The sequence below is a fragment of the Cucurbita pepo genome, chromosome LG03, assembly GCF_002806865.2.
Source record: "Cucurbita pepo subsp. pepo cultivar mu-cu-16 chromosome LG03, ASM280686v2, whole genome shotgun sequence".
NCBI lineage: Eukaryota > Viridiplantae > Streptophyta > Magnoliopsida > Cucurbitales > Cucurbitaceae > Cucurbita > Cucurbita pepo.
Genome location: NC_036640.1, coordinates 34,637 through 57,447, shown reverse-complemented (window position 1 = coordinate 57,447; position 22,811 = coordinate 34,637). Strand labels below are relative to the sequence as shown.

Below are 22,811 nucleotides of genomic sequence, written 5' to 3'. Positions count from 1 at the left end.
TAGGAGGGATGTCAGGTCTCCAATTATTTAATTATCTAAAACGTCTAAGTCCTAATAATTAAACATGGTTGCCAAAGCATTCATTGTGAGATGTGGGAAGCTCACCTTTGAAAGAGTGGGAATGAGTTGGTTATATCATTAACCTCGCAATAATAGAAGATTTGGGAAGATAGCAGTGCAGTCCAAGCCCATCTCAATCACAAGTGTAAATAAATAACTGTAGAGTCAAATATGTTAAAAGCAAAAGTATTCAATCCTTTTAATGCGTTTGTCATCTTTTGGCAGATTTGGGAATGGTGCAAAGTGCAGAGTATTAGATGGATTGCCTGTCTATATCAATTACGCCTGGACAAAGAACAAGGCATAGGAAACAAAAGATGAGCATGTTTGAAGGGGTAATCTATGGAAACACTAAGTAATGCTTCATGGTGAAATGAATCTTTGAGAAAATGAATAAAAGATGTAAATCAAACCGACTGAAGCGGAAAGGGCATTGAATTCCCCATGTATTTCCTGTTCTTTCTCTCTAGGTGAAAACAAATCGAGCAGATTAAGCTTCACCAAGGAATTGCAAGTATCCATTTTGTTTGTTAGTTTCATTCCAACTCCTCGTCGGCTTCAGAGGGGGATTGGATCAACTCTAGTATATTGACGACCTCATTCATGTCTGGCCTGTTCGACGGTACTTGGGACGCACATATCAAACCCAGTTTCATTACAGGAATAGCCTCTTCAATGCGGAAGTTCGATCGGAGCCTCTCATCGACACATTGCTCCACCATGCCTTCATCCAAAGCTGCTCTCACCATATCACAGAGCACTATAACATCATCTTCCATGTACTCCACAGGTCTTTTTCCAGTCACCACTTCCAAAGCCAAGATGCCAAAGCCATACACATCACACTTATCAGTTATAGTCACTGTTTTGCAGGCGAACTCTGGAGCCATGTATCCCAAAGCACTTTGGATTTTACTGCTTAAGATGCAACGGTCCAACATTGGCAACAACCTTGCCAAGCCATAGTCCCCCACTTTTGGTTTCCCAGAACTGCCTATCAAAACATTGGTCGACTTCAAGTTGTAGTGAATGATACCATTATGGTGCAAATACGCCAACCCTTTGGCCATCCCAAGAACAATCTTGAACCTCTGCCGCCAAGACAAACAATTGTCGCCAGTTCTATCATGTATATGTTTATACAAACTTCCACTGGGGAGGTATTCATAAATTAGGAGCTGCATGGAGGCTGTCCAGCAATACCCTTCGATTGCCACAAGATTGTGATGCCTGATCTGTCCCAGCTTCTTCACTTCACTCTCAAAATCTTCTCGTGACTTGATCAAGCTTGTGACAGTTAGCTTCTTGATTGCAACTAAACACCCATCTCGAAGCACCGTTTTGTAAACAACCCCAAATCCACCTCGACCAAGTTCAGCGTCCTTGTTCAGTAAGGTTTGGGCGCCAACTACAAACTCTGCATCTCCAGAAAACATGACGAAGTTTCCATATTCTGGATTAGTTTTGGGGGAGCAGCTAAAGTCCTCCCCAGCAGATAACACAAGAGCAGCAGACCGTGAGTGTGAGGACCTTGCATGGATATTGAGGATGGTGACAGCCACTACACCAAGTAGGATAAAAGAAGCTGCAGCAATAGCAATAATGGAAGATATGGTAAGTATGATCTGATGGGGATGGTTGTGGGAGGGGGAATTTCCATTGGTATCAGAAGAGTTCGGGTTTAGGACAATCGGTTTTGGATGGAGGGAGGGGCAGGAGGTATTGACAGCAGCACCACAAAGAGATGGGTTATGTGATATAGAGAAGGGAGATATAGTGTTGAAGAAGCCCCCAACTGGAAGTTCTCCCTCAAGATGATTGTGGGAGATATTAAAGGAGAGGAGGTGGGAGAGATTAATGAGCTCCCTGGGCAGGCTTCCGGAAAGTCTGTTGAAACACAAGTCCACATTTTCAAGATTGGAGAGATTTGCGAGGGCAGCAGGAATTGGGCCTGTCAGGTTGTTGTGAGAAAGAATCCTGCAGCATTCACAACACACGGGTAAATATATTGTTAGAAGCATGTGTGTATGTGTGTGCGTGAGGGAGAGAGAGAGAGAGTGCTTACAACGATGTTAACAACGAACATTTGTGAATCTGGACTGGGATTTCCCCAGCCAGGAAGTTCTGCTCCAACCTCAACTCCTTGAGTGAGATCGCTCCTCCAATTTCAGCAGGAATACTTCCATTTAATTGATTCACACTGAAGTCAAGGGCATATGCTGATTTTAGTTCACCAATGCTCCCTGGAATACAACCCACCAGATGGTTTCTGGATATGTTCAGCAACTGCAAGTTGCCAAGTTCTCCCACATTGGATGGAATGTGACCACAGAAAACATTTGAAGATAAATCCAAAACTTGGAGACTACCAAGAGAGGCCGGAGATGAAAGGTTTTCTCCCAGCCTCTGCGAAGAAAGTGGAACACTTGGCATAGCTCCCCTAAACATCCACGAAGGGAGATTTCCAGACAAGTGATTATGGCTAGCATCAATACTGAAGAGACTATTACAATTTGCCATGGATTCTGGCAAGCTTCCAGTTAAATAGTTCATGGATACATTAAAGCTCTTCAATAATTGGAGGTTGCCTATTGAACTTGGTACCCGACCAGAGAAGTTATTGGAAGAAAGATCTAAGGTCTCGAGATTTTTAAGTTCTCCAATCCAAGGAGGGAGTTCACCCGTGAGAGAATTTCCTCGTAAATTCAGATAAGTGCAAGAAGTAAGCATCTGCATTGAGTGTGGAAGGCCCCCGGAAAGGATATTCTCACTAAAATCAATTGATTTTAAGAGTAGGCAGCCACCAATATCCTCAGGAAGCTTTCCGGAAAATCGATTCTTGTGTAAGCTAAGAAATCTCAAATCGTATAAATTTTGGATTCCTGGAGGAATGTGCCCCTGAAGCAAGTTGTGAGAGACATCCAAAGACTGAAGCCCCCTCAAATACCATAACCCAGAAGGCAATTTCCCGGAGAGGTGGTTGGATGAGAAGTTGAGAAGCTCCAGAGAGAAGCAAGTGGTTAAGGATTGAGGGATATTTCCTGTAAGCTTATTTTTGGCGAATGAAACAAGTCTTACAGACCCAGATTGCAGGAAAAGTTGTTGGGGAATGGTTCCAGATAAGCTGTTGCCACTCAAATCAATAACTTGCAAATTTGCAAGGTGAGAAAGAGCAGAGTTGATGGTGCCAGTGAAGTTGTTGTTAGCAAGGGAGAGTATTTGAAGGAATTGCAACCTGAGGAGTCCACGATCGATATGACCACACAAAGAGAATCCATCAAGGACGAGCTCAGAGACCCTATTGGTTTTAGGATCGCATTTGACACCAATCCAGTTGCAGGGAGTTTGGTCGTCTTCATTCCATGTGACCAGTTTCCCCATGGGATCTTGAAGGCCAGCTTTAAATACTATCAATCCCAGAACGTCATCGTTGAAAACAGTGTCCTCCAAAGCATAAATGGAAGCAGGAGCTAAGGCAAGAAGGAGGAATAGTAGTTTGAAAAGCATAATGCTACTTCTCCATAAGAAAAACAAAGATTTAAATAAATAGATTTTGGAATGTAGGGAGGTGGGAAGGAGTAGAAGGATTAAGAGAAAAAGATGTGGTCAAACACAAGAATGCATTGGGACACTTTTGCTCTTTTAGCGGTTGAATCTAATTTATTGTGGAAGAAGCATTAAATAAGAGAGAGAGAGAGAGAAGAAAGAGTGAAGAGGGTGGCGTAGGTTGGTCGGAGAAAATAATAATAACAATAATTAGAGTAATAATGATAGTGTCCGGGGTTCTCTTTTTGGTGTGTCTGCCAAACACATTTAAAAGCTTTCCAATTCCAACGGCGAAAGTGAAACAGTGGTAGTGTCACCTGTCAGGCATTGCTTCTTGTTCTTTCATTCGGGTGTTGGTCAAACCTGAAGGACCTTCTTAAACTTAAACTTTGTCCCAATTTTGACATTTTTTAAATTCCTTCAAATGTCTTATTTAAAATTCCAAGCTTTCAGAGTCTTCGTATCTCGGGCTATGCAAGGATGCTTAGCTTGCACATTACACATGAGTGGCGTAAATGGCGCTTCTTTGACAACGTCGGACTTTGTTGAATTTTTAAAATGAGATCATTTGCATAAATTATGGTGATATAGCATACTAGTGTATTTCACATTGGGTTCCGGATGCTTGTACCAGCCAGTCTAAGATAGTCATTAATACGATGCCATGCCAATGAATTGAACTCAGCCCAACATAATTGATTACTGTGCCACAAACACCATGCAACCGAAAAACTTATATGCTGTTGAATATGGCATCCAGCTCCGCTCAGCTTTTTATTAAGAAATATTGGCATTGGACGCTCAAAACGGACGCATAAATAAAATGTACATTCCAGGCCTCCCGTCTTCTGCTCACAATTGCTGCTTTCACAGGTGGGAGGGAAGAAAAAAGGACCGATAAAATCCCCACATATTTCCCATATGGCAACACAACTATAAACCTCAGCTAGCTTAGCTATATATTATTTACAGCAAACCTACCTGCTGCATCAACCCGAGATACCACAGTATCAGGCTTCAAACCTCACACGTTTCATCCACAATTGTCCAAAAGCTGAATCTTCCAATGAAGTCACTATATCAAATGCCCCCACTGGTGACGTGAGTAGGAGTCTCTCCTTCATTGTCCGAGGGCATATATTGAGCCATGATAGCCCATATCTCCGAATCTGTATACCTCTGCATTTTAAAAAATATATTGGCATTAACCAAGACTTTATTTTGATTCATTCTTGGGATGAATGTACGGACTGAGCACCACTTAACAGTTACGAATAATGTCATAAAACTGGTTGAGTATCGATTAGAAATGTGGAGATACCTTTACCTTTAGTCTCTCACTCGTGAAGGAATAGGGAGGCCTTTGTTCAAGAAGCTGTGGGATATGGAGTATGCCTAGATAGAGATATATTTGGGAGGTATTTTGTAGGGAGTCCTTTGTTCAATAAGCTGTTGGGATATGGAGTTGATCATCTGGTAGAGATATATATAGAGATATATTTGGGAGTCTGATATGGAGTTGATCATCTGGTAGAGATATATATAGAGATATATTTGGGAGTAGGGAGACCTTTGTTCAACAAGCAAGAAGCTGTTGGGATATGTATATTTGAAAGATATTTAGTAAAGATCTTAGATATATATGGTAGATAATTGATAAAGATGTGATAAAGATATATTTATTAGATTATATCTCAAAGATTTAAATTATATTTAATAAATTGAAACTGTATATACCCGGGTAGTGCTCTTAGAAAAACCCTTTCACCAATATTTCTTATTGAATTTTCTCTCTCCTATTCTTTGTGTTCTTGATCGATCTTTTAGCCCCTTATCGACGTGGAGGAAAAATAGGACTATTCGGAGGGGCTGGAGTGGGTAAAACAGTACTCATTATGGAATTGATCAACAACATTGCCAAAGCTCATGGAGGTGTATCCGTATTTGGAGGAGTAGGTGAACGTACTCGTGAAGGAAATGATCTTTACATGGAAATGAAAGAATCCGGAGTAATTAATGAAGAAAATATTGCAGAATCAAAAGTGGCTCTAGTCTACGGTCAGATGAATGAACCGCCGGGAGCTCGTATGAGAGTTGGTTTAACTTCTTAATCGATTGTGTGCGTTGTTGAGCAATTCTAACAATTGGTATCAGAACTAACAACTAGTATCGATCCTATCAGAAGCGAGAGGAATGACTCAATTGGTGAAATAGTATCTCTCCAAGCATGTTGAAAAAGGAAATAGAAAAAGAAATAAACTCTTTTCTTTTTTTTTTTCATGGGTGAATTGAAATTGTATCCTAAGAATAGAAATTGATATGATCTGGAAACAGATACAAAGGCTTAAGCAAGCACTCACAAGTACACATTCATTCTTGCAGTTTACACAGCTTTACTATGGACTTTTCTAGCATCAGTAGATTGTAATACCATTTGGTGTTTATGCACCTCATTCAATTCTCAACAGGAACATATCAACATCCAAGATGCAATCGAATAACAGTACCCGGATTCTGTACTTGTAAACTGCATATCCCGCAATCCCAGTGATGGCAAGCACAAGGATAATAATCTTCACGATTCAAGCTCTCATACTTTGGGCCATGCAAATAGATACGGGGATTGTGTAGTAAGATTTTGCAAGTAAACTTACCAAGGCCGTAGTAATGAAATACATACAACAACGGGGCTTGGGGTTGCATTAAACTTCATAAAGGCGAAGGCCAGACAAAGTAAAAACAAAAATCAAACTTATTCACGTTTGTCCTCCTCATTATCCTCCCCGTGGCCATATAAGTGATCACCCGTAATTATTAGTCCCTTCCTTTCCTTCCTTTCCAATTTGGAAGCCATATCTCCTCCACTGGTCAAACAAATACCTTCTTCTTCCAAGTCTTCGCCTGTCTCCTCTGAATATGCGTACCTGCAATATCAATCGGCAACTTCATCGACTGAATTAATCATAATTACAGCGTTCCTAGATAATGTGAAAATATAAAGGAACAAACAACTATCACAAATTGTTATTTAAGATAATAAGAAACAAACTGTTCCTAGATAATATGAAAATATAAAGAAGACTAAAAAAATACCAAAAAAGACTCTAATTGGTGTTAGTAGTAAATTAATCATAATTACAGCGTATTGAAAGGGTGGACCAAGTGGCCATTAAAATTAGCTCCCATATTTATAGTCTTTCTCCCTTCGACGAAAAAAAAAAAAAAAAAAAAAAAAAAAAAAANTCAAAACCAATCATCCGATACTTTTTACTCTTCTCAAACAAATGGTGCATGCTCTCAAATCTAAAGTAAATATTCGGATTAGACTACCAAGTTTATTCAAACAGGCAGTGTTTTCCTAGAAATATGATTAAATTCCACATCTACAAAGGAAAGGGAAAGGTAAACATTGCCTAGTGGGTAAATTAAGAAAGTTATTCCAACAAAAAACATGAGCATATAGAAAACAAAAAAACAAAAAAAAAGTGTTCAGGGTCATTAGCCAGAAAGACGTGCACCTCGTAGGGTTACTTGATGGAGCCCAGAGTAAGCAGATCACACCAAGGAGACAAAATGACAGGAAAGTCCAAAAAGCTGGAATGATCCAAGCAATTCTCCATAGCTCACTTAACGGATCAGATGCATTGAAATATAGCTAAGTCAAAAAGAAGGGAAAAAAATTAGTCAATTCTTTGCTCACTTTTTTATTCGATACAAACCAGGGGCTTTTCGAAGTGTAGCAAACCTAAAAATTCAACAAGGTTGGGAAAAGGATGGTAAGGGGGACTCTATAATTCAACAACCAGTCATGTCTTATACTCCACAAGGGAGAATTCATCATGATTAATTTACATCCACAAAACATTACCTCGAAGCCAATCCAAGCTATAGAAAGGAGAACAGATACAACAAGAGAATTGGTAAAGTTTCTATATAACTCCAGCTTAGCCATATTTCTCCTTATCTGCATCATCAAAACAGTATGAATAGGTCAATTCCAAAAAGGATCTGACAGATAAAATATCTCAAGCTAGCCATTCTCAGCATTCAAATCCATAATTTGTTGGGAGACAGGTTGCAGTATTCTACCACAGAGATTCAATCAACTAACTCGGAGAATAAGAATACATGGTTTATTTAATTGTTAAAAGAAAGGACTAAATGCAGTGACATCATAAATGAAGTTGTGAATGCGAGGATGTGCGTAACAATTACTAACTAAGCCTGCATACCTGAAGTTTTTCTAATGTTCGTGACAAAGATGAGAAGATCCAGATAATAAAGCATGAATCCAGGAAAGCAACAGGTAGAACCAGAAAAAGCCTTGCTTTTCCATAGAAATCATTGATGTTACTTAGATGTTCCACAAGCTCAAGTGCCTCTGATGCAATAAAATACACAACACCAAGAAAGAGCAGTTTTGAAGTGATAGCACCGAGGGTTGGCCTCACCACTCCATAGCCCATTGAAACAACCAACAGAAGAAGGCGAGACAACGTCTTCTTCACAGATGTAAAGGTCGCCGCCCATATAGTAATTCCCATTGGTCTGCTTCCAGTTGAATTAAAGTTAGCATATTCAAAGTACCATATAGCCATTTCACACATTCCAAGAGCAATAACCGTTGTAATGTGGTAATGCAACTGTATAACATCCTTCCAATACTTAACAAACCATAGAAACCAGATTAGGCCGAGCAAAAGATATGCTAAAGACATGAGTTCATAAAATTTCATTAGAGGAGCCATCTTCCCTGGTAAATAGCCATCCGGATTCCTCCACACTGTTCTTCCCTCGATTATTGTGCCTTTGAGTTGTGGGTCACAAAACATAAAATAGAGGTAGTACATACCAGTACTATTGATTTCAATAGTTTGAGGTGGAATGACAGCAGTTTCATCTTTCCCAACAAAGAACGTCTTGATGCGCTTAGGCCAGCCGGGGTTGTCGTGGTTTTCATTGATAATAACCTCGCCCGACTTGCAATGTCCAGCATCGTGAAGACTGCGTGTGCAGCAGATCATGTCTGACTTTAGGAAAGAGCCTCCAATTCGCTCCCTATCTTTGACCTCGAAAATGATGGCCTCCACCAATCCGGTAAATTGCTGCATTTCATTCGTCTGACTAGCTGATTCTTTCGTCCTCACGAAAGTAACAGTTTCAAACCTACCATTTCAAAATTGAGGCTTAAATCCTGTATATACGATATACAATATAATATCTTGAGCAGACGAGCTAAGAAGCAAGAATCAAAATTACAAGGGAAGTCCCTGAAGCAAATGTAGGGTCAATAGTATAGCATTTAGGGCTTCTTCAAACAACAAGGAGAAGCAAATGTAGGGTTAACCGAAGGTAGAAGAGAAAGAAAAGCGTGATTAGATTTGTGAAGAGACGAATGCTTACCTGATGAAGGACTTGCCTTTGAGGGAATTGTCAGTGGAATTTGGGGAAGAAGAAGCGAATACCTTAGAAGCGAAAAGAGCCTCGCTGCCGCCATGGAAGAAGAAAGCATTTGACTTGGGGATGAAAAAGTCATTTCGATACTCGTGGATTGAAGCGTCAACCTCTATGAATCTGTCACACAAGAATGTCAATCCAACTACAAAACTGAACACCCAGGGTTTCCCAATCCCGATCGCCTTGTGACTCGTCCCCGCCTCTCTGCTTCTCTCCGTCCGCTCCATAAATCATTTGGTAAAGGAGTCCGCTGGTCGTCAGTGACAGTAGATTAAGCCCAGGACAAAATGACACACCATCTTTCGCTAATATTGAACGTCGTCGTTTGGGTTCAAATTAAAGAATATTTTGCATATAACGAGGCGGAAGGAATTACTTCTTTTTTTCTTTCTTGACATTTGGTTTAAAAATCATTACAAAAAAATACATATTCGATTTTTCTATATAGGGGAATATAGGGTATTGAGGGCAGTATATTTTAAATGTATGTAAGGTTCAAATAGATAAATTTGAAATGTTAGTGTGAAATTAAATCTGAGAGAAAAAATGATTTTTGTTTTTCTAAAACTAACTAATTCATTAATTTCTTTTGGTCTGAATTTTTTCACAATTTAAATCTGCCGACCAAACTTGTTTTTATGAATTGTTATAACACCAGACTTGTTTTTATGAATTATTATAACACAGGATGGTAACAAAATTTAAACGAGTTTGAACCATAAACTATTGCTTAGGAAGATGTGGACGTTTCCCTTCAAATTATGATTCAGAATGATAGAGATAGTTTAAAATGAACCTGGACTCCAAGCATGACCACTAATGAGTTGGTGCAATGATCAACTAATTAAGCAACTTTATTGTAGATGAGGATAATTAATGGGTTAATTTCTTTAATTTGGCACTAGTGGAACACACGGGTTGCTATATTGCTAGCTTGCCCACAGCCACAAGTCAAATTATAGTGCTCCAAATAAAGCAACAACCTGATGAACCACAATTGGAAGGAATAAATTATTTAAATCAATGAAAGCCGCACGCATGTTGAGATGACATAGAATGGCAATCGCAGGAATGGGTGAACTAATTTGGTGACTTAGAAATGCGCTACGCGGCATTATAAATATTATTATTTCATAAATATAGTACACAATTGGGTCAAGTAAATGGGGTCAATATTATGCATATAAAACAGGAGGAGTTGGTTTGGGTTTGGACGCCAGGAATGAGTTTTAAGATGGAAGAATTATACATTGATAGCACATTGATGAGCCTGAGCCTGTTGCTTGTGGTGGGGTATCACGCGCATCTGTGGCAATGCTTGAAGAAGAAACCTGAGAAGACGACCTGGGGAATCCAGCGGGAGGGCCGGAGAGCGTGGCTAGAGCTGGCGCTGCAGCTGGAGGGTGGCAGCATGCAGGTGGTGCAGATCTTGAGAAACAATCTGATGATCATAATCCTCAGAGCTTCCATATCAATCGCTGTAAGCTCCTCCGTGGCAGCCCTCACCAACAATGCTTACAAAACCCAACAACTATTCCGAAGCGGAACTCAATCGAGCGCCGCCAGTAGTGGGCTGTTCGCTGTGAAATATGCGGCCGCCTTTGTGGTGTCAGTGTCGAGCTTCCTATTCAGCTCATTTGGGGTGGGGTTTCTGATCGACACCTGCATGTTGGTCAGCACTGCAACTGCAAGCACCCACATACAGAGACTAGTGGACACAGGGTTCGCCTTGGCTTTTATAGGCAACCGCTTGATGTGGCTCAGTTTTGCCCTCTTGTTATGGTCCCTTGGTCCTATTCCGGTCGCCCTCTGCTCCTTCGCATCGGTTTGGGGTTTTTCTTTTATTGATTTTGTCGGCAAATCAGTCAAACACATGTAGCCATTAGCATTGATCTCTCAAAATATGTACTTCCTACATGCCCTCGTTGATGTGGATGTGATATTATAAAGGAATCAATCTTTACAACCTATAGTTGCATATAGCGGGAATTTCGAAGCACGATAACATCAGGTCAATTGCATTTCTTATCGTGCTTCGATTAATTAATCAATCAAATCAATATTTAATAAAATCAACTCTGTTCTTTTGAGTTTTGATAAGTGGAATCACATAAGGTTGGATTTTGATAGTTTGAATTTTCTCATCTTTTTTAGTTATGTTAAAGTTGGTAATGTTGATGCATTACACTTGATTTTAGTTGTATACTCCATTATGATAAAGTTAGTGATTGTTGGCCATTGTCCTGAGGTCACTCGCCTTTCGCCTAAGTCGTGCTTGCCTTGAAAAGAGTGATCGAATCTTGGACACCTAGCATTGCAATTGACCATAATTGAAGCTCTAATCCCAAAGTTAACAAGAATTAGGAAGGAGATTTGGTGACATGAGAAACTTATAAGAATCTTGCCCATTGTTTCCACAATGGAGGAAGATGTGTTCTTCAAATGCCTGGGAGATAAAAGCTGCAATCGCAAGGTTGTAATTTGGTTGACCACTTGGGAAATTGTGATGATCATCTATGGAAGTACCTTTTGGCTTTAAATATGAATTTGCCGGGCCGCTCTTCAGCTACAGCATGCAACCTTAATGACGCCTGTCAATTGCCATCACATTCAATCCACAAAAGACAATACCTAATTAATGAGAATGTACATTACATTATTCAAGTCAAAAGCCAACTCTTTGAGCTATTCTATTCGGTTGCCAATTGCTTGAGCTGGAGGTTGGCGGTGGAGGCAAACGACTAACAATCCACTCGGTTATTAAATAAACGATTAATCATTATATTACTACACAGGTGCAATGGTATGAGCCGGCAGCGTTCAGGGGCATGGGGCTTGAAGGAATCATAGATAACTCTATGCTAGATAGAATAAGAATTTCAAACTGTCGATAGTAGTAATCACAATGATAACATTCCCCTTTGGCTCACTTGATAGCTGATATACATACAGCTCAATTAAATGAAGGATGAAGGATGAAGGATGAAGGATGAAGGATGATGGGGTACCTACACCTTAACCGCTACTGCTCTAAGTCTCTAAGATCCTGAGTCGTGTACTAGTAGAGTAAACCAATAATACATGGCAATCCTCCTAATCAATCGCACTTTGAGTTTGAATGCACTTTTTCCCAGAACCCCGCGACCTCCGTGCAGCCTTTCTCCGTTTGGCTTCTCCCGGGGTGCTGCTAAAAATTCCAATCCTTCCAATCCCTTTGGACAGTGAAGTCAGGAAAGTTGTTCCGTTTCCGCTCTTAGACATCATCCCCTCTTTCATAAATGATTGCTCCTTCTCCAACTCACTTAGCCTCACGCGCATTCGGGATATCTCAAGCTTTAACTCCCTGTTTTCTCTCCTTAGAGAAGCATAATTATCTCTTGGTGACATAGCTGCGCTTCCTACTCCACTACTCATTCTTTGTGATATGAATCCATCGCCTACATTTACCGATATTGAATTCTTCAACCGCAGCTGCTCAAAGTAGAGAACTCGCACCGTCATATGCACTGGTAGCCGATCATTTTTTGCAGCATGGTTGCTTGCTTCTTGAGATAGCTTCTCGCAGTCTATCAAATGGCACACTCTCTTGCACTCCTCTTCTGTTAGCTTTGGATGGGCCTGAATGTGAGCAATATTCAATAATGATAAGGAACTGCTGTTCTAAATCGACAATGTTGGAAAATATATATGTTTTTACCTTCAAATAAATGTCAACTGCTCTATAGAGCCCATCATCGATAACTCGTGCATAATCAGGCAGTATCTCAATCATAGCAACAAACTTGTGCAAGCTCAAATATGGATCCGGGGCAATTTCAGCTAGATATGCGTCAATAAGTCTTCCAACTTTCAGCAAACAACCATGGTTTGGAGAAGCAAGGTCCTGGTCAGAGTCATATCCACAGTCTTCATTTTCTTCTTCCTCTACCCGCTGCAGAAAATTAACCAGCATCCTGTGAACAGTATCTACGTCAAACAACATATCCCCAACTCGAGTCGAGGGTATGAGGAGATCATCAAGTGAAACCATTTCCAACCGAAATGCAATCCTCCTCTCAAGCTCAAGCCTGCAGGCAATGTTAGTGTCCATCATGATAGCCATCCTCAACATCCCAAACAGAAAACTTAGTGGAATGATACAGCTTTTGTCTGTGGGCATTAGACTTACTAGGGTCTCCACTATGGTAATTTGATGATTTTGCAGCGCAAGAGGACTTAGTTTTGGCCTTGATGGGTTCCAAAATTGAGATTTGGATGTGCCCTCTAATGATGCCTGAGCATAGTGCATGAGAGATGCTACAATGCTGTCTGGTCGGATGCCTTTTCTTGCCATGGCACAAATGACCCTTTCATAAAAATCAATTTGTAGGGACGAGAGATCTTCAATCCACCACTCCAGAGTAGGGCATTTGAGGTCTGGGGAATCACCAACATAATCTAATCTAGACAGACCTGAGACCAGTTGCTCCTTGCAAGCATTCATGGCAATGCCCTCCACACATGCATCGGTTATTCCTACTTGCTCAGCTACAGGACTCAGACCCTCACAGGAGACCAGGACTTGCACTGATTTTTCGAGGCTATGGATCACAATCTCATTCAGGTACATTTCTGTCCGTGCAATAAGATTCTCTTCCCGATACTCTTCAGTCATTTCCAGGTATTCTCCAACGCAGCGCAGATGAGCAACGTTTGCAGTCGTGATTTCAAAATTCATTCCATAGCAGAATTTCACGGCAAGTTCAAATGCCTGAGGCCCGCCAGGTAAGTTAAGGAGCTCGAATTTCGAAGCACTACAGCCCTTACCATCGCCCACCATTTTTCGAATCTTCCCACTTCTAGCCACAAGCGGAAACTTGAAGGCACCAGAAGGAAAGAAAAGAAAAAAAAAAAAAAAACGCTTAAAACGCTTGCATTGCAGAACTGAGTTGTGTTTATGTTGTTAATTTCAGACTACCAAAACAGATCGGCCCCAGAGAAGAGCCATCTGAGGAGTGTTATTAATTTCAGTCTTAAGAAGAAGGAAAAAATAAAGTTGAATCCTAATTTCTTCTCTAGACATGCGCAGGAACACAGTGGGAGTGGAGGCAGACATGAGACATTACATGAAAATGAAAAGAAAGAGGTTAGTTACCTTGTGCAGTAGAAATGATTCTCCATGGACGGCAATTGTAATGTCACCAGCAACGTCGGAGAAGATACTACAAAAGATAACACAATGTTTTGGTCAAGGAAGTAGAACAAAATAAGCATAATTTAAGGAAAGCAGGGCAGTAGGTGAGAATTCAGAAAAGAAGACTAGGGTATAGAACAGAGAGGAAGAGAGATACCGGGTGGTGGAGTTGCTGAGTTTGGGAGTGGAAGAAGCATTAATGGATGCCTCCGACATCAATACCATGTGGTTTGAGCTTCAGCTGCGCGTCACTGTTGTAATTTTGAGGGAAGGGAACATGAAATGAAAGTGACACACCGGCTTCATTGTTATATTTTACAATATAGGCTCAACACTTTGGTGAACAACAGCCGTTTTTATTATTATTAGTATTATTATTATTAAAATCTTAGCCTTCCTGACATATGTCTTTCACCCTCCCCCCACTGCTTTGTCTCAAGTGTGGCATTGAGTGGCCTGTTGTTTGTTTGCTGGTCTTTGTAGGAAACACTTCAATTCTCGCTTCCCCTCCGTTGTTATCTCAATGGGTCGACATGGTCATTCATCCGCCTCGTTCGACGCACTGACTGGGGGGTGTGGGGACACGGCGAGTTTTTATTAATCGGCGTACTAAAGTTTAGTCAAAGGGCGTTTAGTGAAAGGAATTGATTGGGGTCTTCCATTCCATCTCTCGCGTGGACTGACACTGGCGCGGAACTCGATAAAGAATAAAGACGCAATGCTGTCGGATGGGTATCTTGGTTGATTGGTCACTCAACCCAGTTTTTATAATTGCCAAGAAGAAAGAAGAAATCTGCAATCCCAATAAATTCCACGGCAGCTGCTGCCTGAGAGCGTATGTGATTTTGACCAACTATTAGCTACTCGTCTCCGACGGAACCAACTATTTGCACCACACAGTTTCCAGTTCCAAGGATGGCGTTGGATTGTTGGGAGCTTAACTCATGAAACTTGGCTTCCCCACCTTTTGTACACTTGGGCATCAAATAAATCAAAATATTATTGGTGATCCACATAATACATACAATCTAAGAAGATTACACACTATTTCAAAGTCACTAACACAAGAATAAATCCAATAATTATATTCGGTTTATATGACACAACCACCTCACCGGATACAAACCCCCAAACAAAACTACATAATCCTTACCCTCTCTCTCTCAATAGAAATGAGAAAAACAAAAAGACATCTCTTAACATTCTGTTGTTTAAAAATAAATAATAAATAAACTCAGAAAAAAAATATTTTTTTCTTTTTCTTTTTTTGTAGTTACGCTCATTACTGAATCCTTACCTTTGAGTGATCAATTCGCATAATAGAGAGGGAATATGTAATGGAGAGGAATGTGATCTCTCAGCGACCAGTTTTAGCCCGCTTCATCCCGCTTGAGTTGAAAGGAGAAACACTGCCGCTGGGGCCAGGACTTTCTTCTCTCAAATTTGAGTTCAGCATTGCTAATTCACGCAACTGTTGTCTTTTGATATAATCATTTGGCTCGTCCTGCGTACACATATATTGTACACATATATTGAATCTAGTAGTGAACAATAAATGCACCAACAAATAAATTGATCATCTCTATCCTAAAATCAAATTAAACTTGATGAGGAAAGTAAACAGTACCACGGGTTTGAGTAGTTCTTCTATAATTTCTTGTGCCTGTCTCAGCCTGATATCAACGGTATTGGGCGGTAAATCAGCCTCAATTAGGACATGCAGCGGTTCATTCAGGTGTTCATAACCAAGCCTTCCACGGAGTTGCTCTTCCTTGAGAGTTCAAAACAGTGATAGATAAAGAAATAAATAACCAACCACAGAACTCAATGTTAAGCATCCAATGGTAAAAATGGTGGCTTAGATAGAGTATTTTACACGAGGGTCTCATCCAAGCAATTTCACCTAAAATACCTTCTCTGGATCTTTAATTGACCCCTTTCCTCTAATATACACACGACATCCTGTAGTAGCTTCCACCCGTTTCAGAGAATTGCCTCTGGGTCCAAGAAGCCGCCCAACAAAATTGAACTGACATCCCAGAAACCAAACAAATCAAAGTTTTATAACACATTTTTAAAAACACGTACTCAGACACTTGTTTAAAGAACTTACATTTGGGTACGTGTCCACTGGAATTTCCAACTGCAAAATCCTCTTTACAGTAAATGAACTAGGGCTTGCAGGAGCACCTTGCCAGTCCATTGTCATTCCAGGATTTCCACTTAACATTTGCTGTGAAAAGAAAAACAAGTGGCATCGTTGGTCAATTTTTTTAAAACATTTTTTAACACAAGATGGAAGTTTTTATCGGTTAGTTTATAATGTTGGAATACTATTCTTTCACATCTCTGAGCAACGAGAACTTGGGTGCTTTAACTTCAAAAATTAAACAACTATGGGAACTGTTTAACATATCTGCATGTTTATCAATAACTGAGTATTCTTTCAAGCAAAAGTAATGGCAGAATAGTAGCAGGATTATAGCACAACTCATAAATTTTATACAGACATAGGAAACAGATATTTTATTGAATATAATTCATAGATTCGAGCAAATACTTGAGCTTTGATACCGGCTTGAAAGCACTGCAAACAAGAATGCTTATGAAGACCCATTTTTATTTGTTTGTTGGTCCAGACATCATGAAGTCTACTTCCTACACGACTTGCGAGTTTAATCACTTAAGATGCTATCCAGTGAGGCCCACGATTAATGTGGGTGGGACAGAACTGTGGAACAGGATAAAGGAACAGAGGAGCTGCTGGGGAGTTGTACATAAATTGTTTTTTTATATTTCTTTTCCCTACCTATAACAAAAGTTTAGTGAAAGAATATTTATTCAACTGTTTCTTAAAGATGGTTTTCTTCTTTTTCTTTTTCCTTTTCTATAGCTTGCTCTCACGTGTGCGGTGTGCTCTATTTTTGAGAACAGCAATTGTTCTTCCTTTGAAAACAAAAGCCTGTAAATAGTTTCCAAATGATGACTACACTTTTGTTTAAGCAGCTTGATCATATTTTTCCAAACCAAGTATTTTGAACTAAACTGCATAGAAAACTCAAATTAGCTCCTGAGTTGCTCAAAAATAAAAAGAGTTCCCTAGACTTGAAGTTTTCTTGGCCAACCATCAAGTAAGTTAGGATAGAACTTTAAAACGGTGGCAGGTAAATTTTTAAGTTACCTCCTGAGGAAGTCCATTCCAGCCGCCAAAACCTGCGCCAGAAACATTTGAGACGAGGTTAGAAGAAGGCATTGGGCTGGGGCTTCTTTGTCGTAATCTCTCCAAGTCACTAAAACCTTGGTTGGACATCATTCCAGAAACCCGCAAAATCTCTGCACATATAGTTTACTGTCAAATGTAGATACCACATTACTTCTTCATCCATTTAATATGCATTACTGTCCAGGTGGGGTTCCGAATATTTAGTTAGATTTTTATGTAACATAAATGAATGAAATTATATTGTAATATGGAAGAAAATTACATTGGTCTCCTACAAAACTACTACCAAGAATTCGGCCTACAAATCCTAAACTCACTCTTCCTATAACCATAAGCTTGAACAAACTTCTGAACCAGTTACATTCCTACTCCCACTATTTCTCTACTAATACTCTCAACTCATCTAGATTATGGTTCATTTAATGCCTCTGCCTTGTACCATAGTTTTTTCTGCTTCAGAACCTGGTTAAACAACTAAAACTAAAGGTGAATTACTGTCAATTCAACTCAACTCGCTTGCATGAAGGCTTTAGGAAAGAAAAGTTTGACTGAAAGCAACTAAAAGTAAAAAAAAAGGGGTGACTCCGAAATATAAAATCTCAGATTAGATTTTTATGTGAATAGTGAGTAGATTTAATGAAATGAAATGAAAGTGAAGTGGTGGTAAGATGTTATAAGAAAGCAGTAGGCAAAGATTGAAGGGTGGGGGGCGATGTTAATAGGAAAGCATAGGAAGGATTTGCATGAAAGCAGGGAATGAAAACTACACCTTGATTCAAAAGTCGGCTACAAATAGGAAGGATTTGCATGAAGGGTCCGAGTTTGTGATGCTCGGCCAACAGCTCCGACAAGTAGTGGCTAAAGAATAAAACCCCCCACACAGATCAGAAGAAGAAGGAGAGGGAGATGAAGAAGAAGATGAAACAAATGAACCTACCTGTCAGCATCAGCGCTGCTTCTAATCTGAGGAGAAGCAGCTCTTGCAGGAGAGAAGTTGGGATTATACAAACCTGACATTACTTCTTGGGTCTCTTTCTTTAAACTATTCGGAATCTCAACCAACAAAACAATAGGAAGGGAAACAGTTCTCAGGTGCTGTTGATGCGGAGGACACAAGCATCAATACCAATACCAATACCAATGAAGGGAAGAGGTAGAGGAAGCGAAGGAAAGGAGAATTTGCAGAAAGAAAGCCTAAATTTTTTCTGAATACTAGGAAATTTTTAGCCTAAATTTTTACCCACGCAATGTAGTGTTGTGCGTATTCACCGTTAGAGAGACAAAATTGTATGAGACAAAAGTAAAACGAAATAATTGAGAAGAGAAAAAACTGAGAATAAAAACAACTGGGAAGAGGTGGAGTGGAGGGTGTCGGACAAACAGCCGCATCTTTCCAAGGAAGCTAAAATCAAGGCGGTAAAAGATTTCCCAATTTTTGGCGCCCAATCTCACTTTCTCCACTGCCCACTGGATTTGAGTTTTACTAGTGTAATTTACTGGATTCTTTTCCTATTCGGATGTTTCCTTCAACTGAACACACACCTGTTAGGCATGCAAAGCTTGAGATTTGACAAATAATGGGCCTGCGCTGTGATGCGATGAACAGCCCAATATCAACCCAAGTTATTCCCTATAAATAAGCTAGTGAGGAGCATGAAAATATGTGGATTCTTAATTTGTATTGACCCAGGCGGTGGGTTCTTTGAACTACTTGGTTATTGTTAATACAATACGTGGTTGAAGGGAGAATACCCAAAGCAAAGTAAAGCAAAGTAAATCAAAACAAAACAGATAAACATAGAAATATCCAAGGTGTTACAACTCCGGACGGCGTTGTGGGAGTGGAATTACGGGAATGAATCAGCAACTCCGGACGATAACGCTACGCATCATGTCCTTGAATTCGAAGAAATCAACCCGGCCATCGCGATTGCTGTCAACCGACAAAATCATCTTCTGAACCCTGTCCAGCTCATTCCCCTCCGACAATCTCAGCTTTCTTAGAACCACTTGGAGTTCGGTGGCGGATATGTACCCATCTCCATCCTCGTCGAATACCCTGAATGCCTCCGATAGATCCAACTCTTCCTGCGACACCGGCGACATGTTTGTTTCCCTCTTCTCCTCCTTCTCCTCCTCATCCTCCACCGGCTCCCCGAAATAGGTGTCGTTTAAGGACTGGTGCAGGGCTGCAAAGTCTTCGAACCTAAGACCAACATTTCCCGGTGCGATGAAGGAGTTGACCGTGGAATCCAGGTCCGATTCATCAGCATCCAGCCCAAGAAGCCCGAGAGCTTGACCCAGCTCCTCCGTGGTGATCATTCCGTCCCCATTCTTGTCGAACATGTCAAATATGCGACGCAGGCGAAGGGAGTTCAGGCTGGGACACCGAAGCCGGAACGACAAAGAGGAAGACGAGGGTTTCTTCGTCAGGCGGGGTCGGGGAACATCTGAGGCCACCGCTTCCATTTCCAAGATTTCGAATAAGCTGCCTGCCCAAAGGAATCGACACAAAACAACAAGAAACACAACAGAATTTGGGGGATGAGGGGAGGAGACTTTTAAGGAGGGGAGGGACCCGACTTGTAAGGAGGGAGGGAGGAGGCGACCTTTTTTGTCTAGAGAATAGGGTAGGAGACTTTTAGGGAGGGAGGGAGGCACTCTTTCCATTCTCATCACCCGATTAATATAACAAATCCCGATTTGGATCCTGCTTGGGATGAGAATGAATTAAGAAATTAATTAGGAATTAAAAACATGAAATAAAATGGATCTAGTCCTCGCCCCCGGGTAAAAGCCCAACCCCACTTCTCTCCTTTTCTATATCCACAAGAGCACGTCTGCGCTGCCCTTCCCTCTCTTTCTACTTCCACTTGTTCTAGATTTTAGTAGTCAACCACTTTTTATATTTAAGAAAAGTATTTACGTATATCTTACGTTGTACTTGTCTTTCTACAGTGGCCATTCAATGTCTTTGCTATTGTCACAAACGCTTCCTTATTTCTCTAATAATACATTTTTTAATTTCGTCTGTTGTATAGTTGAAATGAATTGTCACTATTTATTTAATCAACATATTCCACACTTTTTTTTTTCTTTAAAATATAATTGAACTACTTTGAAAAGTCCAAATTTGTGGCCTACGTTAAATTTATTCTGTCACGACCCAAAAAAATAATCTTTAAGCCGTGACTAATATTGTATGACATGTAATGTATAAACGAGAAAACTCAAGGAAATCCTTTGATTCAGAAGAAAAACGTATCTTTATTAAAAGGACATAAGTGCCTAGGTAAAAACAAGAAAAGAAACATTAAGGTCAAAGTGAACTATTCAATATACTAAACTGACGCCCCGGGACACGCTTCCTCTGTGACAGCCCACATCGATCGACGCGCCCTCTCTTGACTCAACGCCTCACGTACCTGAAAAAAAAAGGTGTAACAGGAATGAGTATAAAATTTATACTCAGTAAGCCACCTACTTGTAGGCTCTTACCGCATCCTAATCTTAGCAACCACCCTCCACGGACTCTACAATAGTTCTAGCACATCCAGTTTTCGTCTTAGGGCCTTGGGACCTTCCCCTTGCGACAACTTGGTTCTTTGTCCTTTCATTTAAAGATTCTTAAGAACTCCCTTATGCTAACCGGTGTAATGACTGGTGCCCTACGAGTAGCTACCTCGGCATGGCTCTGAGACTATCTGGTAACTTGCCTAGGAAGTGAGCTGCAACCCCCTAGGCCCATGACAGTCTCCCTGGTCGGGGAGAGCTACCCCCCTTAACCCATCCAGCTAAATGGTCTATACGACGTGGGCACACGTTTCCCATGCTAAAACGGCTAAGAATAGTCGGATTCTGATCAGGAACCCCCTTTTCCCCCACGAAGCTATGACACCAATCACACACTTGTAGCCTAGGGGTACCCTAGTGGGCTTCATACGCCGTGGTGGTCTATTGCTCTACTAGGAAAAGGATTAGATCTATTACCTTAGTACCTAGTCACTCTAACTAAGAATCCCTAGACTTATTCATAATTGCGAGTCATGAAAAAGTAACTGAGTAAGTTATGTCTATTATCCAAAATCCTCAAAGACATTTCATGCAAAGTAATCATACAAGCTCAACGGGGTGATAACGTCCATCAACTCCCGGAGCGCAGAGTTCGCAATTTCCCATCCTCCATACAGAATGAAAACATACACATGCATAATCAGTGGAAACTAAAAACATATCAGCAATATCCAAGTAGCTCTCATAACAAATCACAAGATACATCTAACTTTCAATAAACTATTACCTTCGATCATTAACGGAAAGCTAGAACCTAAGATATTCGATCTAGCATGCATGCATTCCAAGCGGTTCCTACAAGTAATACTTCCTAAAATTCTGTGTGGTGACTTACCTGGATGCTACGCGACCTTACGCAGCGTTCCCACACACTTAGCGTATCGAAAGCGGTTGATTTTTCCTCAATTAGATCCTATTTCAAAAAAAAATGGAGTTAGGATATGAATCAGGGGGAAACTAGGGAAGACAGAAGTCGATCGGGCCAAAAAATCAGCTTACACGCGCCTCCACGCGCCAGTCACACGCCGGGGAGCAGTCACTCGCAGATCCCACGCGCGAGTGTCACGCGCCCGGAGATTTCTGCAGTCGCGGGTCGCGGGTTCGGGTCGAAAGCAGTGATTTGGGTGGACCGCGGGTCGTCGGTTTGATTCGGTTCGCCGTGCGGGTATCGGGTCAGCCAAGGAGTACGGGTCGGGTCGCGAAGTCAGGGACGCGTGTCGCAGGAGAGCTGGAGCCGCGTTTTCCCAGGCGACGCTCGACGCGTGTCCGGAGGCGATTGGCGCACGCGGCCCTCTAGCTGGTTGCCACGTGGTACGCCGGCGGCTTCTCCCTCCGTTCTTGGGTAGTCTCCCGATCTCGTCGTTTCGTCCGTTTTCCTCACCAAGATCAGTGGCGAACCTTCCCTAGAAGAAGGTAGTAGACTTAATCATTCTACTCCTCAACAAAGATCTCAGATCTGGAAGGTAGGGTTCGAAATCTTACCTTGGGTTCTTTTTTTTTTTGTTTCTGATCTAGAGGAAGAAGGAGGAAATCTCCACACGAGTTCTTACTTCACTCCAAGAAAGGCTCCAGAGTACAGGTCTTAGTGGGGAATGGATTCTATAGGCGACTCTCCGACGAAAACTCCGGCGAATCCGTTTTTCCCTCTCTCAAACCTTCTCTCAGTCCTCCTCTCTCACTCTTCTTCTTTTGCAGGATCTCTGAGGAGGACGCTCAAGACCCCTATAATGGGCTGAGGGGTAAAATGTCCTTTTTGCCCCTCGGCCGTTTTTTTTTTTT

The 22,811-nt window shown here is 41.0% G+C and overlaps 6 protein-coding genes across 8 annotated transcripts; 1 reads left to right on the top strand and 5 right to left on the bottom strand.

Moving 5' to 3' along the window:
* Positions 1–304: 304 nt before the first annotated feature.
* Positions 305–3,753, bottom strand: LOC111790060 (leucine-rich repeat receptor-like protein kinase PXC2). Its single transcript, XM_023670849.1, has 2 exons — positions 2,126–3,753; positions 305–2,037 (listed from the first exon to the last, which is right to left on the bottom strand). The coding sequence occupies exons 1-2, from the start codon at positions 3,565–3,567 to the stop codon at positions 597–599; spliced, it is 2,883 nt and encodes a 960-aa protein (XP_023526617.1). The 5' UTR covers positions 3,568–3,753; the 3' UTR covers positions 305–596.
* Positions 3,754–5,891: 2,138 nt separating this feature from the next.
* On the bottom strand, positions 5,892–9,340 carry LOC111790982 (uncharacterized protein C26H5.07c-like). Its single transcript, XM_023672132.1, has 5 exons — positions 9,010–9,340; positions 7,839–8,772; positions 7,475–7,570; positions 7,125–7,261; positions 5,892–6,530 (listed from the first exon to the last, which is right to left on the bottom strand). The coding sequence occupies exons 1-5, from the start codon at positions 9,288–9,290 to the stop codon at positions 6,359–6,361; spliced, it is 1,620 nt and encodes a 539-aa protein (XP_023527900.1). The 5' UTR covers positions 9,291–9,340; the 3' UTR covers positions 5,892–6,358.
* An 896-nt stretch (positions 9,341–10,236) lies between these two features.
* Positions 10,237–11,022, top strand: LOC111791548. Its single transcript, XM_023672933.1, has one exon. The coding sequence runs from the start codon at positions 10,241–10,243 to the stop codon at positions 10,940–10,942; it is 702 nt and encodes a 233-aa protein (XP_023528701.1). The 5' UTR covers positions 10,237–10,240; the 3' UTR covers positions 10,943–11,022.
* An 876-nt stretch (positions 11,023–11,898) lies between these two features.
* Positions 11,899–14,568, bottom strand: LOC111790401 (BTB/POZ domain-containing protein At3g08570). The gene is made up of 4 exons (XM_023671282.1): positions 14,394–14,568; positions 14,198–14,264; positions 12,761–13,918; positions 11,899–12,681 (listed from the first exon to the last, which is right to left on the bottom strand). The coding sequence occupies exons 1-4, from the start codon at positions 14,459–14,461 to the stop codon at positions 12,157–12,159; spliced, it is 1,818 nt and encodes a 605-aa protein (XP_023527050.1). The 5' UTR covers positions 14,462–14,568; the 3' UTR covers positions 11,899–12,156.
* Positions 14,569–14,641: 73 nt separating this feature from the next.
* Positions 14,642–19,002, bottom strand: LOC111790404 (KH domain-containing protein At3g08620-like). 3 transcript variants are annotated; one of them, XR_002814474.1, is made up of 8 exons: positions 18,397–19,002; positions 18,229–18,317; positions 17,418–17,569; positions 16,350–16,469; positions 16,149–16,265; positions 15,864–16,007; positions 15,534–15,740; positions 14,642–15,210 (listed from the first exon to the last, which is right to left on the bottom strand). XR_002814474.1 is itself a non-coding variant. In XM_023671286.1 (7 exons), exons 1-7 carry the CDS (start codon positions 18,474–18,476, stop codon positions 15,594–15,596), a joined length of 849 nt encoding a protein of 282 aa, XP_023527054.1. In that variant the 5' UTR covers positions 18,477–19,001; the 3' UTR covers positions 15,226–15,593. The 3 variants fall into 3 exon arrangements, 2 of the variants coding, with proteins under 2 accessions (XP_023527054.1, XP_023527055.1); XM_023671286.1 differs by lacking the exon at positions 14,642–15,210 and having other exon boundaries at positions 15,226–15,740; positions 18,397–19,001; XM_023671287.1 differs by lacking the exons at positions 14,642–15,210; positions 18,229–18,317 and having other exon boundaries at positions 15,226–15,740; positions 18,397–18,480.
* Positions 19,003–19,113: 111 nt separating this feature from the next.
* On the bottom strand, positions 19,114–20,418 carry LOC111790405 (calcium-binding allergen Bet v 3-like). Its single transcript, XM_023671288.1, has one exon. It carries the CDS (start codon positions 20,133–20,135, stop codon positions 19,320–19,322), a length of 816 nt encoding a protein of 271 aa, XP_023527056.1. The 5' UTR covers positions 20,136–20,418; the 3' UTR covers positions 19,114–19,319.
* Between the last annotated feature and the right edge of the window lie 2,393 nt (positions 20,419–22,811).

Coding starts and splice junctions, on each gene's coding strand:
- LOC111790405 (XM_023671288.1), bottom strand. CDS start 20,135: ATGAGAATGGAAAGAGTGCCTCCCTCCCTCCCTAAAAGTCTCCTACCC.
- LOC111790060 (XM_023670849.1), bottom strand. CDS start 3,567: ATGCTTTTCAAACTACTATTCCTCCTTCTTGCCTTAGCTCCTGCTTCC. Junction 2,038..2,125: donor TGTTCGTTGTTAACATCGTT/GTAAGCACTCTC, acceptor TGAATGCTGCAG/GATTCTTTCTCACAACAACC.
- LOC111790401 (XM_023671282.1), bottom strand. CDS start 14,461: ATGGTATTGATGTCGGAGGCATCCATTAATGCTTCTTCCACTCCCAAA. Junction 14,265..14,393: donor CTCAGCAACTCCACCACCCG/GTATCTCTCTTC, acceptor TATCTTTTGTAG/TATCTTCTCCGACGTTGCTG. Junction 13,919..14,197: donor AATCATTTCTACTGCACAAG/GTAACTAACCTC, acceptor GGTGCCTTCAAG/TTTCCGCTTGTGGCTAGAAG.
- LOC111790404 (XM_023671286.1), bottom strand. CDS start 18,476: ATGTCAGGTTTGTATAATCCCAACTTCTCTCCTGCAAGAGCTGCTTCT. Junction 18,318..18,396: donor AGCAGCGCTGATGCTGACAG/GTAGGTTCATTT, acceptor TTTATTCTTTAG/CCACTACTTGTCGGAGCTGT. Junction 17,570..18,228: donor TAGCCGACTTTTGAATCAAG/GTGTAGTTTTCA, acceptor CTATATGTGCAG/AGATTTTGCGGGTTTCTGGA.
- LOC111790982 (XM_023672132.1), bottom strand. CDS start 9,290: ATGGAGCGGACGGAGAGAAGCAGAGAGGCGGGGACGAGTCACAAGGCG. Junction 8,773..9,009: donor AAAGGCAAGTCCTTCATCAG/GTAAGCATTCGT, acceptor TTGAAATGGTAG/GTTTGAAACTGTTACTTTCG. Junction 7,571..7,838: donor GAACATTAGAAAAACTTCAG/GTATGCAGGCTT, acceptor TTGATGATGCAG/ATAAGGAGAAATATGGCTAA.
- LOC111791548 (XM_023672933.1), top strand. CDS start 10,241: ATGCATATAAAACAGGAGGAGTTGGTTTGGGTTTGGACGCCAGGAATG.